Genomic DNA, 16,830 nt, shown 5'->3' on the forward strand with positions numbered 1-16,830 from the left:
GGCGTGTCCTCACAGTCTCGGCGTGTTCCCAGAGGTGTGGCGTGTCCTCACAGGTCTCGGCGTGTCCTCAGAGGTCTTGGCGTGTCCTCAGAGGTCTCTGTGTCCACAGGTCTAGCAGGGTCACAGGGTCACATGAAGATCCACAGGTCAGCTGTGGAGGCTGCTCCTCACTGCTTCTACACTCACACTGAGTAACTGAAAGAACAGCGCCCCCTCCAGGAGAAGAGACACACTACAGCCGTCCCCTGTATACATCATACTCTGACCTTATTTGTCCATTAAAGTGAGACACGTCACAGGATGATCAATCAGGCCGGACATTGATCACTCCACAGACGGACGTTTGCATGAGTACAAAACTGAACCTCAGTCGTTCACCTCAAAGGCTTTATGCAGTGTGTGTGTGTGTGTGTGTGTGTGTGTGTGTGTGTGTGTGTCCCTCCCTCCCTCTGTGTGTGTGTGTGTGTGTCTCTCTCCCTCTTTGTGTGTGTGTCTCCCTCTCTCTCTCTCCCTCCCTCTCTGTGTGTGTCCCCTCTCTCTCCCTCTCCCCCCCTCTCTGTGTGTGTGTGTCCCTCTCTCTCTCTCCCCCTCTCTCCCTCCCCTCTCTCCCTCTCTCTCTCCCTCCCTCCCTCTGTGTGTGTGTGTGTGTGTGTGTCCCTCCCTCTCTCTCTCCTCTCCCTCCTCTCTGTGTGTGTGTGTGTCCCTCTCCCTCTCTCCCCCTCTCTCTCTCCCTCCCTCCCTCTCTCTCCCTCTCTCTTCCTGGTTCGGGTGTTTGTCAGCAGTATATCTCTCTCTCTCCCCCTCTCTCTCCCTCTCCCCCCCCCCCTCTCTCTCTCTCCCTCCCTCTGTGTGTGTGTGTGTGTGTGTGTGTCCCTCTCTCTCTCCCTCCCCCCCTCTCTCTCCTCTCTCCCCCTCTCTCAGCTCTCTCCCTCCCTCTCTGTGTGTGTGTGTGTGGGGTCCCTCTCCCTCTCTCTCTCATCTCCGTCTCCCCTCCCCCTCCCCCCCCAACCCCCACACCCCGTCCCCCTCATCCCTCTCTCGCTTCTCTCTCTCTCTCCTCTCCCTCTCTCTCTCCCTCCCCCTCTCTCTCTCTCTCTCTCTCCCCCTCTCTCTCTCCCTCCCTGTGTGTCCCTCTCTCTCTCTCTCCCTCCCTCTCTCTGTGTGTGTGTGTCCCTCTCTCTCTCTCTCTCCCTCCCTCCCTCTCTCTCCCTCTCTCTTCCTGGTTCGGGTGTTTGTCAGCAGTATATCTCTCTCTCTCCTGTTTTCACTTTTTCCGCCTCCTTTAACTCGATAACCAGCCGCTGTGACGTCATGCCTGGTAACTAACCGGTTAACCAGCTGGTTTGAGAAGTAGCAGCGAGTGGAAGTTGACAGACTGCTGCTGTTAGCGGTCTGTCAGTTACAGGTAAGACTGTGTGTGTCTGTGTGTGTGTGTGATAGTACAGGTCAGCCGCGTGTTTACCGTGTGTGTGTGTTGTTGTTGACTTTTGTGCTAGTTTGTGTTTGTTTCAAACTTCGGTACCTGTAAACTTCACTAGCCTGGAGTTAGCCTAGCATGTAGCATGCTAACAGCTCAGGGTACTTTCCAGACCAGGCGGAACTTCGTTAGCATGTTGTTGGATGTAAATGTACGCGCTTATATTTAACCAGTCGTGTGTTTTGTGTTATAAACAGTCGTTGTACCGCACGGCTCGCAGTTATAACAACTTTCGGTTGCTCTGCCAGTCACACGAAGTTGTGTTTGTGTTGCTACGCTACTGCTGCGCTGTTTGTTAGCCGAGCATGTGACCAATGTGAGTCCAGCTTCATGACACTAAACACCGAATCCGTCACAACAGCAGGTAATACTCTGTGTGACGTCACCGCCGAATTCTTTTAACACTTTGTTAGAGTACAGTGGCAGTGACCTGTGACCAGGAAGCGCCTTCAACCACAGGGACTGATTATCAGACATTATCAGCACAGTCTGCCTCCAGGTCAGTGGCTATCACAGAGTGTGTGTGTGTGTGTGTCTGTGTGTGTGTCTGTGTGTGTCCTGTCAGGTATGTTTGCGTCCTGCTGTAACTGGCTGTGTATGGACTCCAGCGTGGAGGAGTCTGCTGGAACCGACAGACGTCATCAGTCCTACACCAACTCAGCCTTCAGCAGCCAGCCGTCTCCTCCACCCGAGCACACCTGTAAGGCCTGCGGGGGGCGCTTCGACACACCCGCCAAGAAGGTAAGACCCGGCTGTCTGAGGTGTGCTGGCGGTCCGGCTGCAGTGCTGGTGGCGTTGGTATTGAAATGGTTAAAGCAGCAGGACTGGTTCTGACCTGCCGTGTGTCTGGCGTCCTGTTTGGGTCTGCTGGAGCTTCCAGCAGACAGGAAGTGATGTCACATGACTGGTCTGGTCTCATTGTCCACTCTCAGTTTAGCTCAGGCTGGAGTTCCCCACAGCACTGAACTCTGGGTAATTCCTGCATGCGCTGCTTGAGTTCCTGGAAGATGGTCAGCTGGTCAGTCAGTGGCCGTTCTGGTCAGGGAGGATTTATCATACAAGAAACAGGAAGATCTCTCCATGCTTATTGATTCATGATCGATCGATTGGACACGATGACTCACACCTGATTACACAACTTAAACTCTGACACACACCTCACTGTGGTTATCATGGCCGCCACCTCTGAGGAAAAACAGCCACGTCTCTGTCTCACCTGTCTCTGTCTCACCTGTCTTTACCTGTCTCACCTGTCTTTACCTGCCTCTGTCTCACCTGACTTTACCTGTCTCTGTCTCACCTGTCTTTACCTGCCTCTGTCTCACCTGTCTTTACCTGTCTCTCTCTGTCTCACCTGTATCTGTCTCACCTGTTTCTCTCACCTGTCTTTACCTGCCTCTGTCTCACCTGTCTTTACCTGTCTCTCTCTGTCTCACCTGTCTTTACCTGTCTCTGTCTGACCTGTCTGTCTCTGTCTCCCAGCATGTGTGTGTGGACTGTAAGAAGAACTACTGCAGTCGTTGCTCCGCCCAGCTGGAGCCCCGCCCCCGCCTGTGTCACACCTGTCAGCGTTTTTACGGGAACCTGCTGGAGAGGGCGGAGCTTATGAAGCTGAAAGTGAAGGAGCTCAGAGATTACCTGCATCTACACGAGGTGTCCACTCACCTGTGCAGAGAGAAGGTGAGGGAGCTTAGTGTACAGAGAGCCAATCAGGAGAGTCTGTGGTCAGGTGGTCTGCTGCTGCTGTTCAACGGGATGGACATTCTATTTATTGATCAATCATTGATTATTGATTTGTTGTCATGTGACCCTGCTCGGTCCCTCAGGAGGAGCTGGTGGAGCTCGTCCTCGGCCATCAGTCCTCGCCGTCCAGCAGCTCTGCCCCTGAAACCCCGGTTACTGACCCCTCCTCTGTGACCCCTGATCTACCTGACCTGAACCCTCGCATCTCCATCTTGATCCCTGACCCCCCCACACCCACCCCCACCTCAGACTCTGACCCGCCCACGGCGCAGCCTGAAGCCCCGCCCGCAGAGACACCCTCCACCGAGCCCGATGACCAGGAAGAAGACCAGGTGAGGACAGAGCAGTCGTTGTCCGGTCTGTTTGGTCCTGAGTGGCCCGTCTCTCTCCATGTCTGTAACCCTCTGTCCTTCTGGTTCAGACCTGGGACACCGAGGAGGCCCTGGTGTCTGGCCGCAGGGCCTCTCTGTCCGACCTGACCTGTGTGGAGGACATCGAGGCGCTCAGTGTCCGACAGCTGAAGGAAATCCTCGCCAGGAACTTTGTCAACTACAAAGGCTGCTGTGAGAAGTGGGAGCTGATGGAGCGAGTGAGCCGGCTGTACCAGGACCAGCAGAACCTCCTGGGTCAGCCTCTCATGTGTTTTTATCACACCATCATCACTGTTTGGGTAGAAGACCAAAGATACTCCCACTTTAACACCGTGCTGTATGGATGCTGTGTATCTGACATCTGTCAGATGCTGGAATTAAAGGGATCAATACTACAGCACTGTTCTCTTACAGAGCTCACATGTTGTCACATGCTGCGGATGATTGATTGATGATGATTGATTGATGATGATTGATTGATGATGATTGATTGATGATGTCATTTGCAGATAACTACAAGTTTGTTTTCTGTCTTTCAGCGGCGAACGCAGTGAACGCTTCAGGTGAGTTTAGTCCAGATAATCAGTCGTTCGGTCATGTCTGTAAATGTTAACATGGCCCGTCTCCTCCTGCAGAGTCCAGCGGAGTCAGCCCTGCTGGCCTGGAGGAGAACCTATGTAAGATCTGCATGGACTCCCCCATCGACTGCGTCCTGCTGGAGTGCGGTCACATGATCACCTGCACCAAGTGTGGAAAGAGGATGAGCGAGTGTCCCATCTGTCGCCAGTACGTCATCCGAGCCGTCCACGTCTTCCGGTCCTGAGGCGGAGCCAGGTGACCCAGTCTGATCCAGTGTAACCTCAACACATCTGTACACATGTCTCTCGCTGACGCCTCCTCTTCCTCCTCTTCGTCCCCTCCCCCCTCAGGAGCGGCTGCCCCTGACAGTGTAGGTCACTCTGTTTTCTAATGAAAGGTGTGGTTGGGCTGACTGCCAGGTGGGACCTTATCTGCTGCTCTTTGCAAACACTGAATGTACAGCTTCAGCTCATCATGAACCCTGACCTGATCCACCATTCACCCATCGTGCCTTCGCCTCCAGCTGCTCTGCTCACAGCCAGAGTCACCAAAGAGGAAATCCAAGCCCACCAGCTGCCTTTAACCTGTCATGTATTTACAGTCTGTGGGGAGCTGAAAAAAAGCACCCGATTCAGTCAGGAAAACCCCACAATGCACCACTCACTGTGACATCACTGTGACATCACTGCACCGTCCAGACGAAGTGCAGCCAGCTTCATTTCCAAGAAGCGACAGGCTGTGTGCACTCTGGTCCTGCAGAGGCCACAGGTTCGTCCTCTCTGAGCTCCTGCAGACACACTGGGGGTTCTCAGGAAGACCTGGTCCCTGTGAAGCAGCAAAAACCCAACAACTATCATCAGACATAATTATGAACTCTGCATGTCATACATACATCTCAATAGATCCTCATCCACACTCCACACTGATAAAATTAGGGTAAATAAATATGTGTTTTTACTTGAAAGCTGGGACCAAAACTGAACCAGCACCGTCATTTAATCCGGGGCCAGGCAGTCAGGAGGGTTTCACTTTAACTGCAAACAGGAAGTTACAGCGACTGAAGCGCTAAGCATGCAAAACAAATAACACCAGACACAGCCGGCCTGTACGGCCAGCAGCCAGCAGAGGGCAGCAGAGCTGGCACTGCCCCTCCCCGCAGACTGTAGTCTTCAGCTAATCAGGGACTCAGAGCTTCCACTGGGATCATTAGGCCTGTAAGAACAGGTGCAATAAAGAGTGCAGCCTTTACCTTTTTATTCTTGAATCGATGCTGCAGCCTGGTGCTGATCAGAGAGAACAAACCCTTTAAACAGCTGTTCATGTTTTCTGTTTGTGTTGAAGCATTTGTAAAGGTTTGTTTCTACAACCAAGGAAGCAAAGAACTGCAAAGACATGCTCCTTTCTGTCCAGCAGAGGGCCCTGAGGGGACCCTGAGGGGACCCTGCGGGCCCTGACCTTCACCAGCAGCCTTGTGTGTCCTTTGTGTCTTCTCTTAACTGATTGCACTAAACTGTTGAAACCTTTTATGTAGATTTGGTGGAAGAAGGTGATCGGAGACCTTTGACCTTTTTTTGTCTTCAGTTTGAATTTTGTTGTGAACTTTCTTTCCTTGTGAAATGGTGTTTGATGCTTTTTTTCTGTTTGATTTTTCGGGATCACTTAATCAGCGGCGGGATCATGGCGACTTTAAGCCAGACTAACAGAGTGCAGCGGGGATGGATCCAGCATGTCAGCACTTGCTGGTCCCTCGTCCCAGGCTCAGTGGGGTTTTGGTAAGATGAGGGTCGCCTGTGAGGGACGGTAAACACCATCACTCTGAACAGATGCAGCATGGTTAGTCATGATGATGCTGAGGTCATGTGATTGTGTTAGCCCTTCTGATTAGCCTTATGTTAGCTTTTCAATCCAAAGACAACAGACAGACATCATCCCTGCTGCACCGGTACCCAGAGCACTGAGAGGTCACTGGGACATGTTAGCATGATTAGCTGGATGCTAATGTGCATGCATCCAGTGGGGTTTAGTCTTCAGTCCAGATAAAGTGACGGAGTTAACGGGCAGCTGTCTCCACGCCGCCGTGTGAACGACCATGGACCTCTTCCTGAATGTTTGCCTGGTCCTCTCAGACAGGTTGTTTTACTGGAATCTGTTCAGAATAAATATTTAAAATAAGCAGGTTTATTTTTCTGAGTGAACTGGATGGTTTTGTAATAAAACACGTTTTTCTCAGTCATGTGTCCTCTGTGTCTTTTAGATGCTGTGAAGTTTTACATTAATTACATTATTATATAACACGCTCTGCTCGTTATAACTCAGCCCTGTGTTATAACTCAGCCCTGTGTTTATAACACGCTCTGCTCGTTATAACTCAGCCCTGTGTTATAACTCAGCCCTGTGTTATAACTCAGTCCTGTGTTTATAACACGCTCTGCTCGTTATAACTCAGCCCTGTGTTATAACTCAGCCCTGTGTTATAACTCAGCCCTGTGTTTATAACACGCTCTGCTCGTTATAACTCAGCCCTGTGTTATAACTCAGCCCTGTGTTATAACTCAGCCCTGTGTTTATAACACGCTCTGCTCGTTATAACTCAGCCCTGTGTTATAACTCAGCCCTGTGTTTATAACACGCTCTGCTCGTTATAACTCAGCCCTGTGTTATAACTCAGCCCTGTGTTTATAACACGCTCTGCTCGTTATAACTCAGCCCTGTGTTTATAACACGCAGCACTTTGGGCCTTTGAGTGATGTCCTTGTCTGGGTGTTGATTGGCTGATTGGCGCGCGGTGGGCGGGACTTAGAGTTTGCGCAGCTGTTCATTTGTCGCTGGGTGGCAGAGGGTCGAATGGCCTCTGATGATTGGTTTGTTGTTGGAGGAGTGGGCGGGGCTCAGTTTGAACCGGAGTCCCGCCGCCCAGATAAGTGTCGGGTTTCCTTTAGCAGCAGTTAGCATGTGGAGCTAACAGCCTCCATCATCAGCTGCAGTATAAACACACAGAGCGGTTCCTGGTTCTCGTCAGCGGGCCTTTGGGACCAGCGCTGCCGCGTTTAGACGGTTATTGTCCCGGTGCTGCGGCTCGGCCAGCGGCCGTGTGTCCTCTGAACTGTCTGGAGAGTTTACTGAAGTTTAACCGAGGGTCATGGCAGAGGGAGCCGACACCGCGAAGAGGAAGCAGCCGGCCGGGAGGAAGAGCCGGCCGGGCCCCAAGAAGACCTCCAGCGGCAGCGGGGGCGGCGGCAGCAGCCGGGTACGGTTAGCATCAGAACCGTTAGCTCAGAGGTTACTAAAGTTTACACTCGTCCCAGAACGAACGGGACGAAACTTATCAGCGCAGTTTATGAATAAACAGTTTGTATTTGAACGGTTTGAGCTGGAAACAGCTGTGAAATCACTGCGACGTCACAGAGGTTAGCTAAGTTTACACCAGCAAGCTAATGTTTGGACACAGGGACACAAACACAGCCCGGGACAGCAGCCCGGGACACCAGCCCGGGACAGCCGGTGTGTCCCGAGGCCCGTCCGTGTGTCTGTGGTGAACAGAGGCTGAAGCGCTTGTGGAAGCTCCGCTTCACCCTCCTGATGTGACCTGGATGTGACCTGGACCTTGTGTTGAACACACCCCGGGTTAACTGCCCCTCACATCAGTGCCTGAGTCTGAGTGCTGACGTCCTGCAGATCCTCTCTGTGATGGAGGCTCACACAGGTTTAGAGCTGCAGGACTACAGGCTGGATGAGGCTGTCAGTCCTTTGTTTCCTTGGTAACAAGGACTGCATCAGGCGGATTTACAGCACAGCCCAGGACTCTGAGTTCTTACTGTAGAACAGCAGAGTGAATGAGATGTTAGCGTGGCCTCCAGGAAGCTCCAGCACCATGTGGTTACTTCATCTGAACATTCGGATGCTGTTCAGCTGTGATTTTTCTGAACGTGTGTCTGTGTGTGTCTGTGTGTGTGTGTTGCTTCAGGTGACTTTGGAGAAGGTTCTGGGTATCAGCACAGCCAGCAGCAGTGGTCTGACCTCTGACCCGAACTCTGGGCTCATCGCCTACCCTGCAGGGTGAGCCTCGCCTCCGGTTACACTCTGGGGTCAGTGTAGCTGTGATTTACTGTGTGTGTGTGTCGTAGGTGTGTCATCGTGCTGCTCCACCCAAAGAAGAACAAACAGAGACACATCGTCAACACATCCAGGTACATCTGTCCCTCTGCCCGTTCTGTCTCTGAGTGTGTGTCTGTCTCTGTCTGCACGGTGAGGTGATGCTGCTGAACCCTTGACCCTGTGTTTCAGAAAACCCTTCAGTGCTCTGGCCTTCTCCCATGATGGAAAACACCTGGCTACTGGAGAGGTAGGCTGTGTGACTGTGTGTGTGTCTGTGTGTGTCTGTGTGTCTGTGTGTGTCTGTGTGTGTGTGTGTGTCTGTGTGTGTGTGTCTGTCTGTGTGTGTGAACCCAGACTGCATTACTCTGAATGTCTCAGGTCGATTGTTCCACACAGAATCGTCTCGTGGCCCTGAGAGTTTGTGTCGTCAAGTTATCACGAGCGCAGCGTCTCCACAGGAAAAACTGGAGGAAAACACAGAATTAACCCCTTAGTGACCAGCTTTATAATCCTGGTTAATATGTTACACTCCGTGATCCTTCACCTCTGTGTCCCTCAGTGTGTTCTCCTGTGTGTCCCTCAGTGTGTGTCTCCTGTGTGTTTCAGTGTGTGTCTCCTGTGTGTTTCAGTGTGTGTCTCCTGTGTGTCCCTCAGTGTGTCTCCTGTGTGTTTCAGTGTGTGTCTCCTGTGTGTCCCTCAGTATGTGTTCTCCTGTGTGTCCCTCAGTATGTGTCTCCTGTGTGTCCCTCAGTGTGTCTCCTGTGTGTCCCTCAGTGTGTCTCCTGTGTGTCCCCTGTGTGTCCCTCAGTGTGTCCCTCAGTGTGTCTCCTGTGTGTCTCCTGTGTGTCCCTCAGTGTGTCTCCTGTGTGTTTCAGAGTGGCCACATGCCCTGTGTGCGTGTGTGGGAGGTGGATGGTGGTCAGGTGGCCGAGGTTCAGTCTCATAAATATGGAGTTTCCTGTGTGGCGTTCTCCACCAACAGCAGCTACATCGTCTCTGTGGGATACCAGCACGACATGACGGTCAGCGTGTGGGACTGGAGGGTGAGCGCACACACACACACACACAGTGACCGTCCCTCTGGACCTGGTCTGCAGCCTGTCTCCTTTGTGTCTCTGAGTAGAAAGGTTCCATCATCGCCTCCAACAAAGTGTCCAGCAGAGTCTTCGCCGTCTCTTTCTCGCAGGACAGCAGCTACTTCGTCACTGCGGGGAACCGACACGTTAAGTTCTGGTACCTGGACGCCTCCAAAGAACAGCGGGTAAACACCTGACGTCTGATCAGCCAATCGCAGCTCAGGTTCTTCTTCATGTCTTCTTTCCCTCTTGTTTCCAGGTGAACAGCACGGTGCCCCTGATTGGTCGGTCAGGGCTGCTCGGCGACCATAAGAACAGCGTGTTCAGTGGGGTGGCGTGTGGGCGGGGCCTCATGGCATCCAGCACGTACTGCATCACCAGCTCCGGCCTGCTGTGTCTGTTCAACAGCAGCCGACAGCTGGAGGCCTGGGTCAACCTCAAGGTGGGCGAGCATCATGTGACCTCACACGGCATGCACTGTAAAACTCCGCCCCTAACCCTGCTGCTGTCGTTCAGACGGCGTCTGCTCGCTGCCTGGCGGTCAGCGAGGACTTCATCTTCTGCGGCTGTGCCGACGGCGTCATCAGGGTGTTCAGCCCGTCCAACCTGCAGTACGTCAGCACGCTGCACCGCCCGCACCGCCTGGGGATCGACCTGACACAGAGCCTGCAGCGCAGGTAGCGGCGCTGCTAACAAACATGTGCAGACATGATGTGTACATACATCACACCTACTGACTGTGTGTGTGTTCCCACAGCGGCCCGGTGCCTTCCAGCCCAGGAGCTCAGTACCCTGACACTTTGGCGCTGACCTTCGACCTCGCAGCCCGGCACCTGACCTGTGTGTACAACGACCACAGTGTGTACGTGTGGGACGTTAAAGACATGAGGGACGTGGGGAAGCTGTACTCGGCTCTGTACCACAGCAGCTGTGTGTGGAGCATCGAGGTCAGTGTGGGAACAGAACAACAACCAGAACTGTGCCCGTCTTCACCTGTCGCATCATCCTTGTTGGCGTATCAATCGTCTGTGAAGCACTAACCTGCACGTATGCTACACATGCTGATTGATTCATGCCTCAGCAGGCAGCTAACCCTAACCCTCTGCATGAATATGACCCAAAATGTCAGCAGATCTTCACACATCCTGAGAAGAGAGCATCCAGTCAGCCACATGAAATCCAAATATTTATATTTATTAGTTTATTGATGATGAAAGTGATCGATTATTACAGCTGCTCTTAGTGTCAGGTGTCACCTGCTGGATGGGAGTGTTGGTCAGCAGCTGCTGTGTTTCAGGTGTACCCGGAGCTGAGCGACCAGTCTCAGGCCTGCCTGCCCCCGTCCTCCTTCCTCACCTGCTCGTCTGATAACACCATCAGGGTTTGGCACGCTGACCCCCCGAAGGCGCACAGAAACCTCTACAGCAACGTGAGACGCAGACCCACACACGGCTGCTGCCTCTGAGGTGTTGTGTCTGCTGCCATTAACCCCGCGTGTGTGTGTGTTTCAGGACCTGTTGAGGATCTTGTATGTGGGAGAGAACACGCAGCACCTGCAGGCAGAGGGGGAGAGGGGGGGTGCAGCCGGGGCTGATGGGAAGGCAGGGATCAGAGTCCTGGGTATCAGTCCAGATGGACAACATCTGGCAGCTGGTGACCGCTGTGGAAACCTGCGGTAAGACACACACACACACACACACACAGTGTGGGCAGCTTAAATGACGTGTGTGTGTTCAGGATCTTCGGTCTGGTGTTTCTGGACGAGCTGGTGAAGATCGAGGCTCACGACTCTGAGGTGCTGTGTCTGGAGTTTTCCCCCTCGTCCACAGGTGAGACCTCCGTCCAGGAGCTGCTGTACATGGAGTTAGGAGCTGTCTGAATACAGTCATTGTTCTGTGTGCGTGTTTTCAGGGGTGAAGCTGTTGGCCTCGGCCAGCAGAGACCGTCTGATCCACGTCTTCAACCTGGAGAAGGACTACAGTCTGGAACAGACGCTGAACGACCACTCAGCCTCCATCACTGCAGTCAAGTTCACAGGTTCACCCCCTCCTTTTGTTCCAACTCCACCCTAAAATGCAGCAGGAGAGTTACTGACCGTACCTGTTCCAGGTGAGAGTCCGGAGGTCAGGATGGTGAGCTGTGGAGCCGACAAGAGCATCTACTTCCAGACAGCCGAGCAGGTCAGAACCGCCTGAACACCAGGGAACACCCACAGTCTGTTGAAACGTGTGGACGGATGTCTGTCCCGTCGTTCCCTCGGGCTGATTGTGTTGGTGATGTGGTTGTTGCTCAGACAGCAGAGGGGCTGTCCCTCTCCAGGAGTCACCACGTGGTGGAGAAGACCACACTGTACGACATGGACCTGGACGCGTCCAGGACTCACGTTGCCATCGCCTGTCAGGACCGAAATGTCCGGTAAAGAAACATTCTGAGCAGCGGTCTGTTGAGTGAACACCAGTGTTTCGTGCTGCTGAAGCTGAGGAGTGTTTTCAGGGTGTACAGCGTGGAGACTGGGAAGCTGAGGAAGTGTCTGAAAGGCTCGTCCAGTGACGAAGGAGCTCTGCTGAAGGTGAGGACAGTTCGCCTGCTTTAAGCTGAAAATATCCAGAGCTGTGATTGGCTGATGATGGTCTGCAGGTTCAGATGGATCCGTCGGGCTCGTTCTTCGCCACCAGCTGCTCTGATAAAAACATCTCCATCTTTGACTACGAGTCAGGAGAGTGTGTGGCCACCCTGTTCGGACACTCGGGTGAGAACAGACCCCTGAAGGATCTACGGAGGTCAGGATTCTGATCCACGCTGTGCTTTCTCTCCCTCTGACTTGTCCTTTACCTGCTTTCTCAGAGATCGTCACCTGCATGAGGTTCAGTCAGGACTGCAGACACCTCATCACTGTGTCTGGAGACAGGTACGCCTGTACTGACCCGGAGATCCAGCCTCACAGGCAGATTTGATCTTCATTTGTCCCTGCTTTGTTGTCGTGTAGCTGCGTCTTTATCTGGAGGCTGGACTCTCAGATGACCAGCACCATGAGGAAGAGGCGGGGCCTCAGACCGACGGCTGCAGCTGACACCTGCAGGCGCAAGCAGCCAGACATCAGGTGTGTGAGACGAGCACGTTGTTCCTGAGGGCGGAGCTGTTTGTTCACAGTTGTCTCGTTGTTTTAGGAGGGAGACCTTCATCACTGTCCCGTCCTCCCTGATGCCTCAGGTGGAGGAAGAGGAGGTGGACACCAGGACTCCAGGCAGACTGGACACGGCTGCAGGTGAGGAGGACGATACCCCCTGGGTGTAAGCAGCTTGTTTTAGGAGTCAGTGTGTGGTTGTGTGCAATGCATCATGGTACATGTAGTCTCTGTCAGCTCGTCATGTTTGTGTTTCAGACACTCGCCTGCTGCAGACTAATGGGAAGCTGCCCCTGTGGTTCAGAAAGCTGGTCAGTCTGCTCACACTTTATTTAGGGAGGATGGTGATCACAGATGATCAATCACAGATGATCGATCACAGATGATCGATCACAGATGATCGATCACAGATGATCGATCACAGATGATCGATCACAGATGATCGATCACAGATGATCGATCACAGATGATCGATCACAGATGATCAATCACAGATGATCACGTGTGTGTTCAGCAGGGAAACGGCGGAGCCTCCACCTCCGTCCAGCCTGACACGGAGCCTTGCCAGGTCCGGAGTCGGTGGGCGGAGCAGCTGAACCCTCTGACCATCTGCTCCAACTTCTCCCCGAGTCCCACCAAGAGCCAGGAGGAGGCGCAGAAAGAAGAAGAGGAGGAGGAAGACTTCCACCCTCAGAGTCTGGAGAGTCTGCTGGGAGACGAGGAGGAAGAGGAGGAGGAGGGAGAGAGGGTGAGCATGTGTGACACACTCAAGCTTGACAGGCCGCCATCTTTGTTTCAGTTTGAGCTCACCGTCATGTCGTTCTCGTGCTGCAGACAGCGGGCGGCGCCCAGAGCAGCTACATCATCTTGCCCGACATCAACAGCTCCACCTCCGCTGACCGGTGAGGCTCCAGCTGTCTGATGGTGGCTTCTGTCTCAGACACTTTCTGATGAACCACTTCCTGTTTTCAGAGAGTTTGATGTGGAGGGTGTGACGGATCCAAGCCAGGGGGCGGAGCCTGCGGGGAGCGCTCAGCAGAGTCCAGACTGCTCAGATGCATCAGCAGGGAGTGTGGAGCAGCAGCAGGATGCTGGTCAGAGTTTAACCCTTGACTTGTCTGTTTGTGTGAGGACCAGCTGCTGAGGTGTCTCTGTCCACAGACACGGACTCTCTGAGTCAGGCCAGCTCTGTGGGCAGCTTGGTCCTGGAGGACGACGACGACGGGAACTCCCTGAAGAACCATTTCGACACTCTGGCGTCCAGCCTGAGTGAAGGTGAGGGGGGAAACACTCCGTGTTGTCATGGTGACGTCTGCTGGCACTGAGCTGACTCTGACCTTTGACCCCGCAGAGAAGTTTGACACGGACCTGAGGATCCTGCAGCCTCTGGAGGAAAAACACTTACTGAATCCCCGACTCAGCATCTCCACCCGCTTCCTCTCCCGCTTCCAGGACAGAATCAGGTCAGCTTACCCACAATCCTCAGGGGGGCCTGGGGGACACAACTGACCTCTGACCTTTCTGTGTTTCAGGCCCAACCGAGCTCCGCCTCCGATCTCCATCCCAACCAGGATCCTAGAGGAGAGCAACGTATCGGTACACACACACACACACACACACCGTGTCGGCCTGTGTTTGTCTGCCTGCCAGCCATTAAAAGCTAAACGTTTGTCTTCAGGTGAACTCGGAGTCGGGCACTGACGTCAGCTCTGCGGGGTCATCGCAGACAGGAAGTGCTGGTGAGTTGTCCTGCCTGCACAGGGGGCAGCTGTTTGTCCTGTAGTCAGGAAGTCATTTGGTACGAAGGTTCATGAGGAGGTCAGAGGTCGCTGTGACATCATGACTCATTACCTGTGAACATCAGTTGTTGGCTGCAGCTCTTTAGCTAAAACGTGTTGTGATTGCAGTAGAGTCTGGAACCAGTCTGAGGACTTGGACAGGGACTTCTTGGGTCCGTCTCTACAGTACAGAGAGATGGTTAACGGCGCACCTCATGTTTTCCTCAGTGTAACAGAGACGCTTCCCTGAGGGACGCCGCCGTCCTCAATGTTGGACTGTTCCTTTAAATCTGTGCTTAAATACAGTCAGTAGTGAAGAATGAGGTGTGTGACCACAGAAAGTGTCCCCTGTCAGTCCTCAGCAGAAGACATTCCTGTGTGATCTCCCATCAGCCACGCCGCCGCCCGCTACGCAGACGACATACTGTACTGGTTGTGAAGTGCAGAAACACACTGGGAGGTGTGTGTCTGAGTGTGTGTGTGGGGACACTTGGGTGTGTGTGTGTCTTGTGGGATTTCTGGGAGTGTTTGGAGGTCAGAGGTCACTGCGGCTGTTTCTCTGTTCACGGTTTGTTCAGAGGGGTTGAATCATTTCTGTCCTGATCAATACTTGGTGATCAGATCGTATCCTCTCTGTTTGCCCAGACATCACCTCCAGGACTCTCACAGACCAGAACTCCAGCACACAGTCCTCGGGCCGGCAGGGTGCGTCCCGGCTCGGGTACCTCGGCAGTACGACCAGCTCCAGGGCCAAACTGAGCCAGGACTCCATGTCCTCCGCCACCCAGGAGGTGAAGAAGGAGAACCTGCCCTCCTCAGACCTCCAGCCTGCAGCAGCACCCCTGTCTCCTGGTCCAGACCTGCACTGCCCCCACAGTGACCTGAGCAGCAGGTAACGGCTCATCTCAGCTTCACAGGTTTATTTCTGACTCTAGGAAATAACTTTTTATAAACGTCTGCGTCAGCATGCAGGTGCTGACCACACCCACCCCGCTGAGGTGCAGTGTCAGCAGCGCGGACAGGACGCTGACAAACGACACACTAATCCTGAGCCCCGCCCCCTCAGCTCCACCCACCACTTCTGATCTCATGACCTGCTTCACTCCAGAGGAGCAAGGAGGCGCCGAGACCAGAATGCAGACTGATCCAGGTGACACTTCCGTCTGGATCCTTGGTTTGATGTTTAAATGTGGAGTCATTACATCTGTACCTTTTCTCTTGGGCAGACCCTCCCTCCTCAGCTGATTCGTCCCTCTCGGCCCCGCCCACCTCTACCTGCTCACCTCTGTCGGAGAGGCTCCACCCCCCTCACTCAGGTAACACGAGGAGGAGGAGGAGGAGGGAGATGTTGCTTCACAGTTTGGAGCCGATAATGTTCAGGGAGGAAGGAACGAGGCATGATGATGATTGACAGCTCTGACAGAGTATTCTTTGACCTGTGTGGATTCTAAACGTTCACCACACCTACTCTCAAATTCAACCAATCACACGATAGTTCTCAAACCGACCAAGAAAAAAGTTCTGCTGGCAGGATGTGTGGAGACCGAGCTGTGAGAGCAGGTGCTCTGTTCTCCTGAAGTGTCTAACAGGCTCTAGGCAGCATGTCTGAGATCTTGTGTTGGTGCAGCGCCCCCTGCAGGATGATCAGTCTGTGTGTGTGTGTGTGTGTGCGTGTAGGTGGAGATGAAGACGACGAGTCCATCAGTCTGCAGCAGTGTCAGCAGGTCGCCAACGAGCTGAGACAGACGGCGAGACGAGCCGTGCACCTTTACCAGCAGGTTCATGTAGACTCCACAGTTTAAGATGTGCTTTAACCCTTTATCAGACAGACTCATTTAACTCTTTCTGCTTCTGCTCTTTGTGCTGAGACAGAAACAGATGAAACATTTGTCTGTTTATTCAGGAAAATAATCCAATATGACATGTGGGTCAAAGTCTGACCCTGAAGGAGGCTCAGATTATCTGAAGGTCAGATTATAATCCATCTGCTCAGAAGATGGTTCACTGTAAGAACAGTCTGAGATCATGTGACAAACCAGAGGGCTGCTGGGGAATGTTTACACCGTGAGATGTGGTGGGAGGATCGGAACCAGGACCGCCTGCAGCTGTCACGTTTCATTCGTGTCTCCTCAGTCCTGTTAACAGTGTCTGTCTCCGTCCTGCAGCTGGGCGGTTCAGAGGGACGTCTTCAGATGTCGTCCGTCCTGCTGGAGGCGTTCGACGTCGTTCACTCGGAGCTGCAGGCGGCGCTGCAGGAGGCGGGCAGGCAGCACTGTGGCGCCGTCTCTGGGCAGCTGGAGGACAACAGGACGGCGTGTCTGTTGGAGAAATACTCGGAGCTGCTGGTCCAAATGACCCAGAACAAACTGAACCGGCTCTAAAGCAGGGGGCGCCAAACTGAGCTGAGCGGAGGTCTGAGGTCCAAACACATCAGTATTAAAGTGAACGCACCTTAAGTTTGTTTTTATGAGTCTTTGCTTAAATCACTGTTTCATGTGTCTTAATAAATGTTCATGTGTTTCACAGAGCGTCATGTTTTTATTCCAGCTCTGTTGGACAGAAGTTTGTGTCTCATCCAATCAGCTGC

General features: G+C 53.3%; 3 protein-coding genes across 6 annotated transcripts in view; all 3 read left to right on the top strand.

The window, feature by feature from the left end:
- The window catches only part of LOC114445186 (collagen alpha-1(IX) chain-like), a 102,919-nt gene extending 102,724 nt beyond the window's left edge, over positions 1-195 (top strand). The window contains exon 9 of the mRNA XM_028420145.1: positions 16-195. Coding sequence (XP_028275946.1) covers positions 16-195 — 180 coding nt within the window. The remainder of the gene's footprint in view (positions 1-15) is intronic.
- Positions 196-1,156: 961 nt separating this feature from the next.
- LOC114445285 (E3 ubiquitin-protein ligase rififylin-like) lies at positions 1,157-6,347 on the top strand. Of its 2 annotated transcripts, XR_003671618.1 has the most exons (9): positions 1,157-1,405; positions 2,043-2,218; positions 2,960-3,157; positions 3,304-3,552; positions 3,642-3,846; positions 4,131-4,154; positions 4,227-4,425; positions 4,521-5,912; positions 5,948-6,347. XR_003671618.1 is itself a non-coding variant. In XM_028420256.1 (8 exons), exons 2-7 carry the CDS (start codon positions 2,045-2,047, stop codon positions 4,412-4,414), a joined length of 1,038 nt encoding a protein of 345 aa, XP_028276057.1. In that variant the 5' UTR covers positions 1,157-1,405; positions 2,043-2,044; the 3' UTR covers positions 4,415-4,425; positions 4,521-6,347. The 2 variants fall into 2 exon arrangements, 1 of the variants encoding a protein (XP_028276057.1); XM_028420256.1 differs by having other exon boundaries at positions 4,521-6,347.
- A 752-nt stretch (positions 6,348-7,099) lies between these two features.
- On the top strand, positions 7,100-16,766 carry wdr62 (WD repeat domain 62). 3 transcript variants are annotated; one of them, XM_028420229.1, is made up of 34 exons: positions 7,100-7,417; positions 8,135-8,226; positions 8,295-8,357; positions 8,455-8,512; positions 9,141-9,308; positions 9,389-9,526; positions 9,601-9,783; positions 9,858-10,018; positions 10,099-10,288; positions 10,639-10,770; positions 10,853-11,016; positions 11,079-11,170; positions 11,253-11,378; positions 11,451-11,521; positions 11,635-11,756; positions 11,835-11,910; positions 11,979-12,090; positions 12,186-12,249; positions 12,328-12,441; positions 12,509-12,606; positions 12,724-12,776; positions 12,980-13,213; positions 13,300-13,367; positions 13,438-13,559; positions 13,627-13,740; positions 13,817-13,928; positions 13,998-14,061; positions 14,144-14,204; positions 14,599-14,703; positions 14,889-15,135; positions 15,209-15,393; positions 15,470-15,559; positions 15,921-16,021; positions 16,409-16,766. In XM_028420229.1, exons 1-34 carry the CDS (start codon positions 7,310-7,312, stop codon positions 16,622-16,624), a joined length of 4,104 nt encoding a protein of 1,367 aa, XP_028276030.1. In that variant the 5' UTR covers positions 7,100-7,309; the 3' UTR covers positions 16,625-16,766. The 3 variants fall into 3 exon arrangements, with proteins under 3 accessions (XP_028276030.1, XP_028276033.1, XP_028276034.1); XM_028420232.1 differs by having other exon boundaries at positions 12,983-13,213; XM_028420233.1 differs by lacking the exon at positions 14,599-14,703.
- Positions 16,767-16,830: the final 64 nt, after the last annotated feature.

Source organism: Parambassis ranga, chromosome 13, assembly GCF_900634625.1.
Source record: "Parambassis ranga chromosome 13, fParRan2.1, whole genome shotgun sequence".
Taxonomy (NCBI): Eukaryota; Metazoa; Chordata; class Actinopteri; family Ambassidae; genus Parambassis; species Parambassis ranga.

What these genes read in the sequence shown, in the direction of transcription:
- LOC114445285 (XM_028420256.1), top strand. Translation starts at nt 2,045, where the DNA reads ATGTTTGCGTCCTGCTGTAACTGGCTGTGTATGGACTCCAGCGTGGAG. An exon ending in TCGACACACCCGCCAAGAAG is followed by an intron (nt 2,219 to 2,959) that starts GTAAGACCCGGC and finishes TCTGTCTCCCAG; the next exon opens with CATGTGTGTGTGGACTGTAA. An exon ending in GAACGCAGTGAACGCTTCAG is followed by an intron (nt 4,155 to 4,226) that starts GTGAGTTTAGTC and finishes CTCCTCCTGCAG; the next exon opens with AGTCCAGCGGAGTCAGCCCT.
- wdr62 (XM_028420229.1), top strand. Translation starts at nt 7,310, where the DNA reads ATGGCAGAGGGAGCCGACACCGCGAAGAGGAAGCAGCCGGCCGGGAGG. An exon ending in CCCTGTGGTTCAGAAAGCTG is followed by an intron (nt 12,777 to 12,979) that starts GTCAGTCTGCTC and finishes GTGTGTGTTCAG; the next exon opens with CAGGGAAACGGCGGAGCCTC. An exon ending in GGAGCAGCAGCAGGATGCTG is followed by an intron (nt 13,560 to 13,626) that starts GTCAGAGTTTAA and finishes CTCTGTCCACAG; the next exon opens with ACACGGACTCTCTGAGTCAG.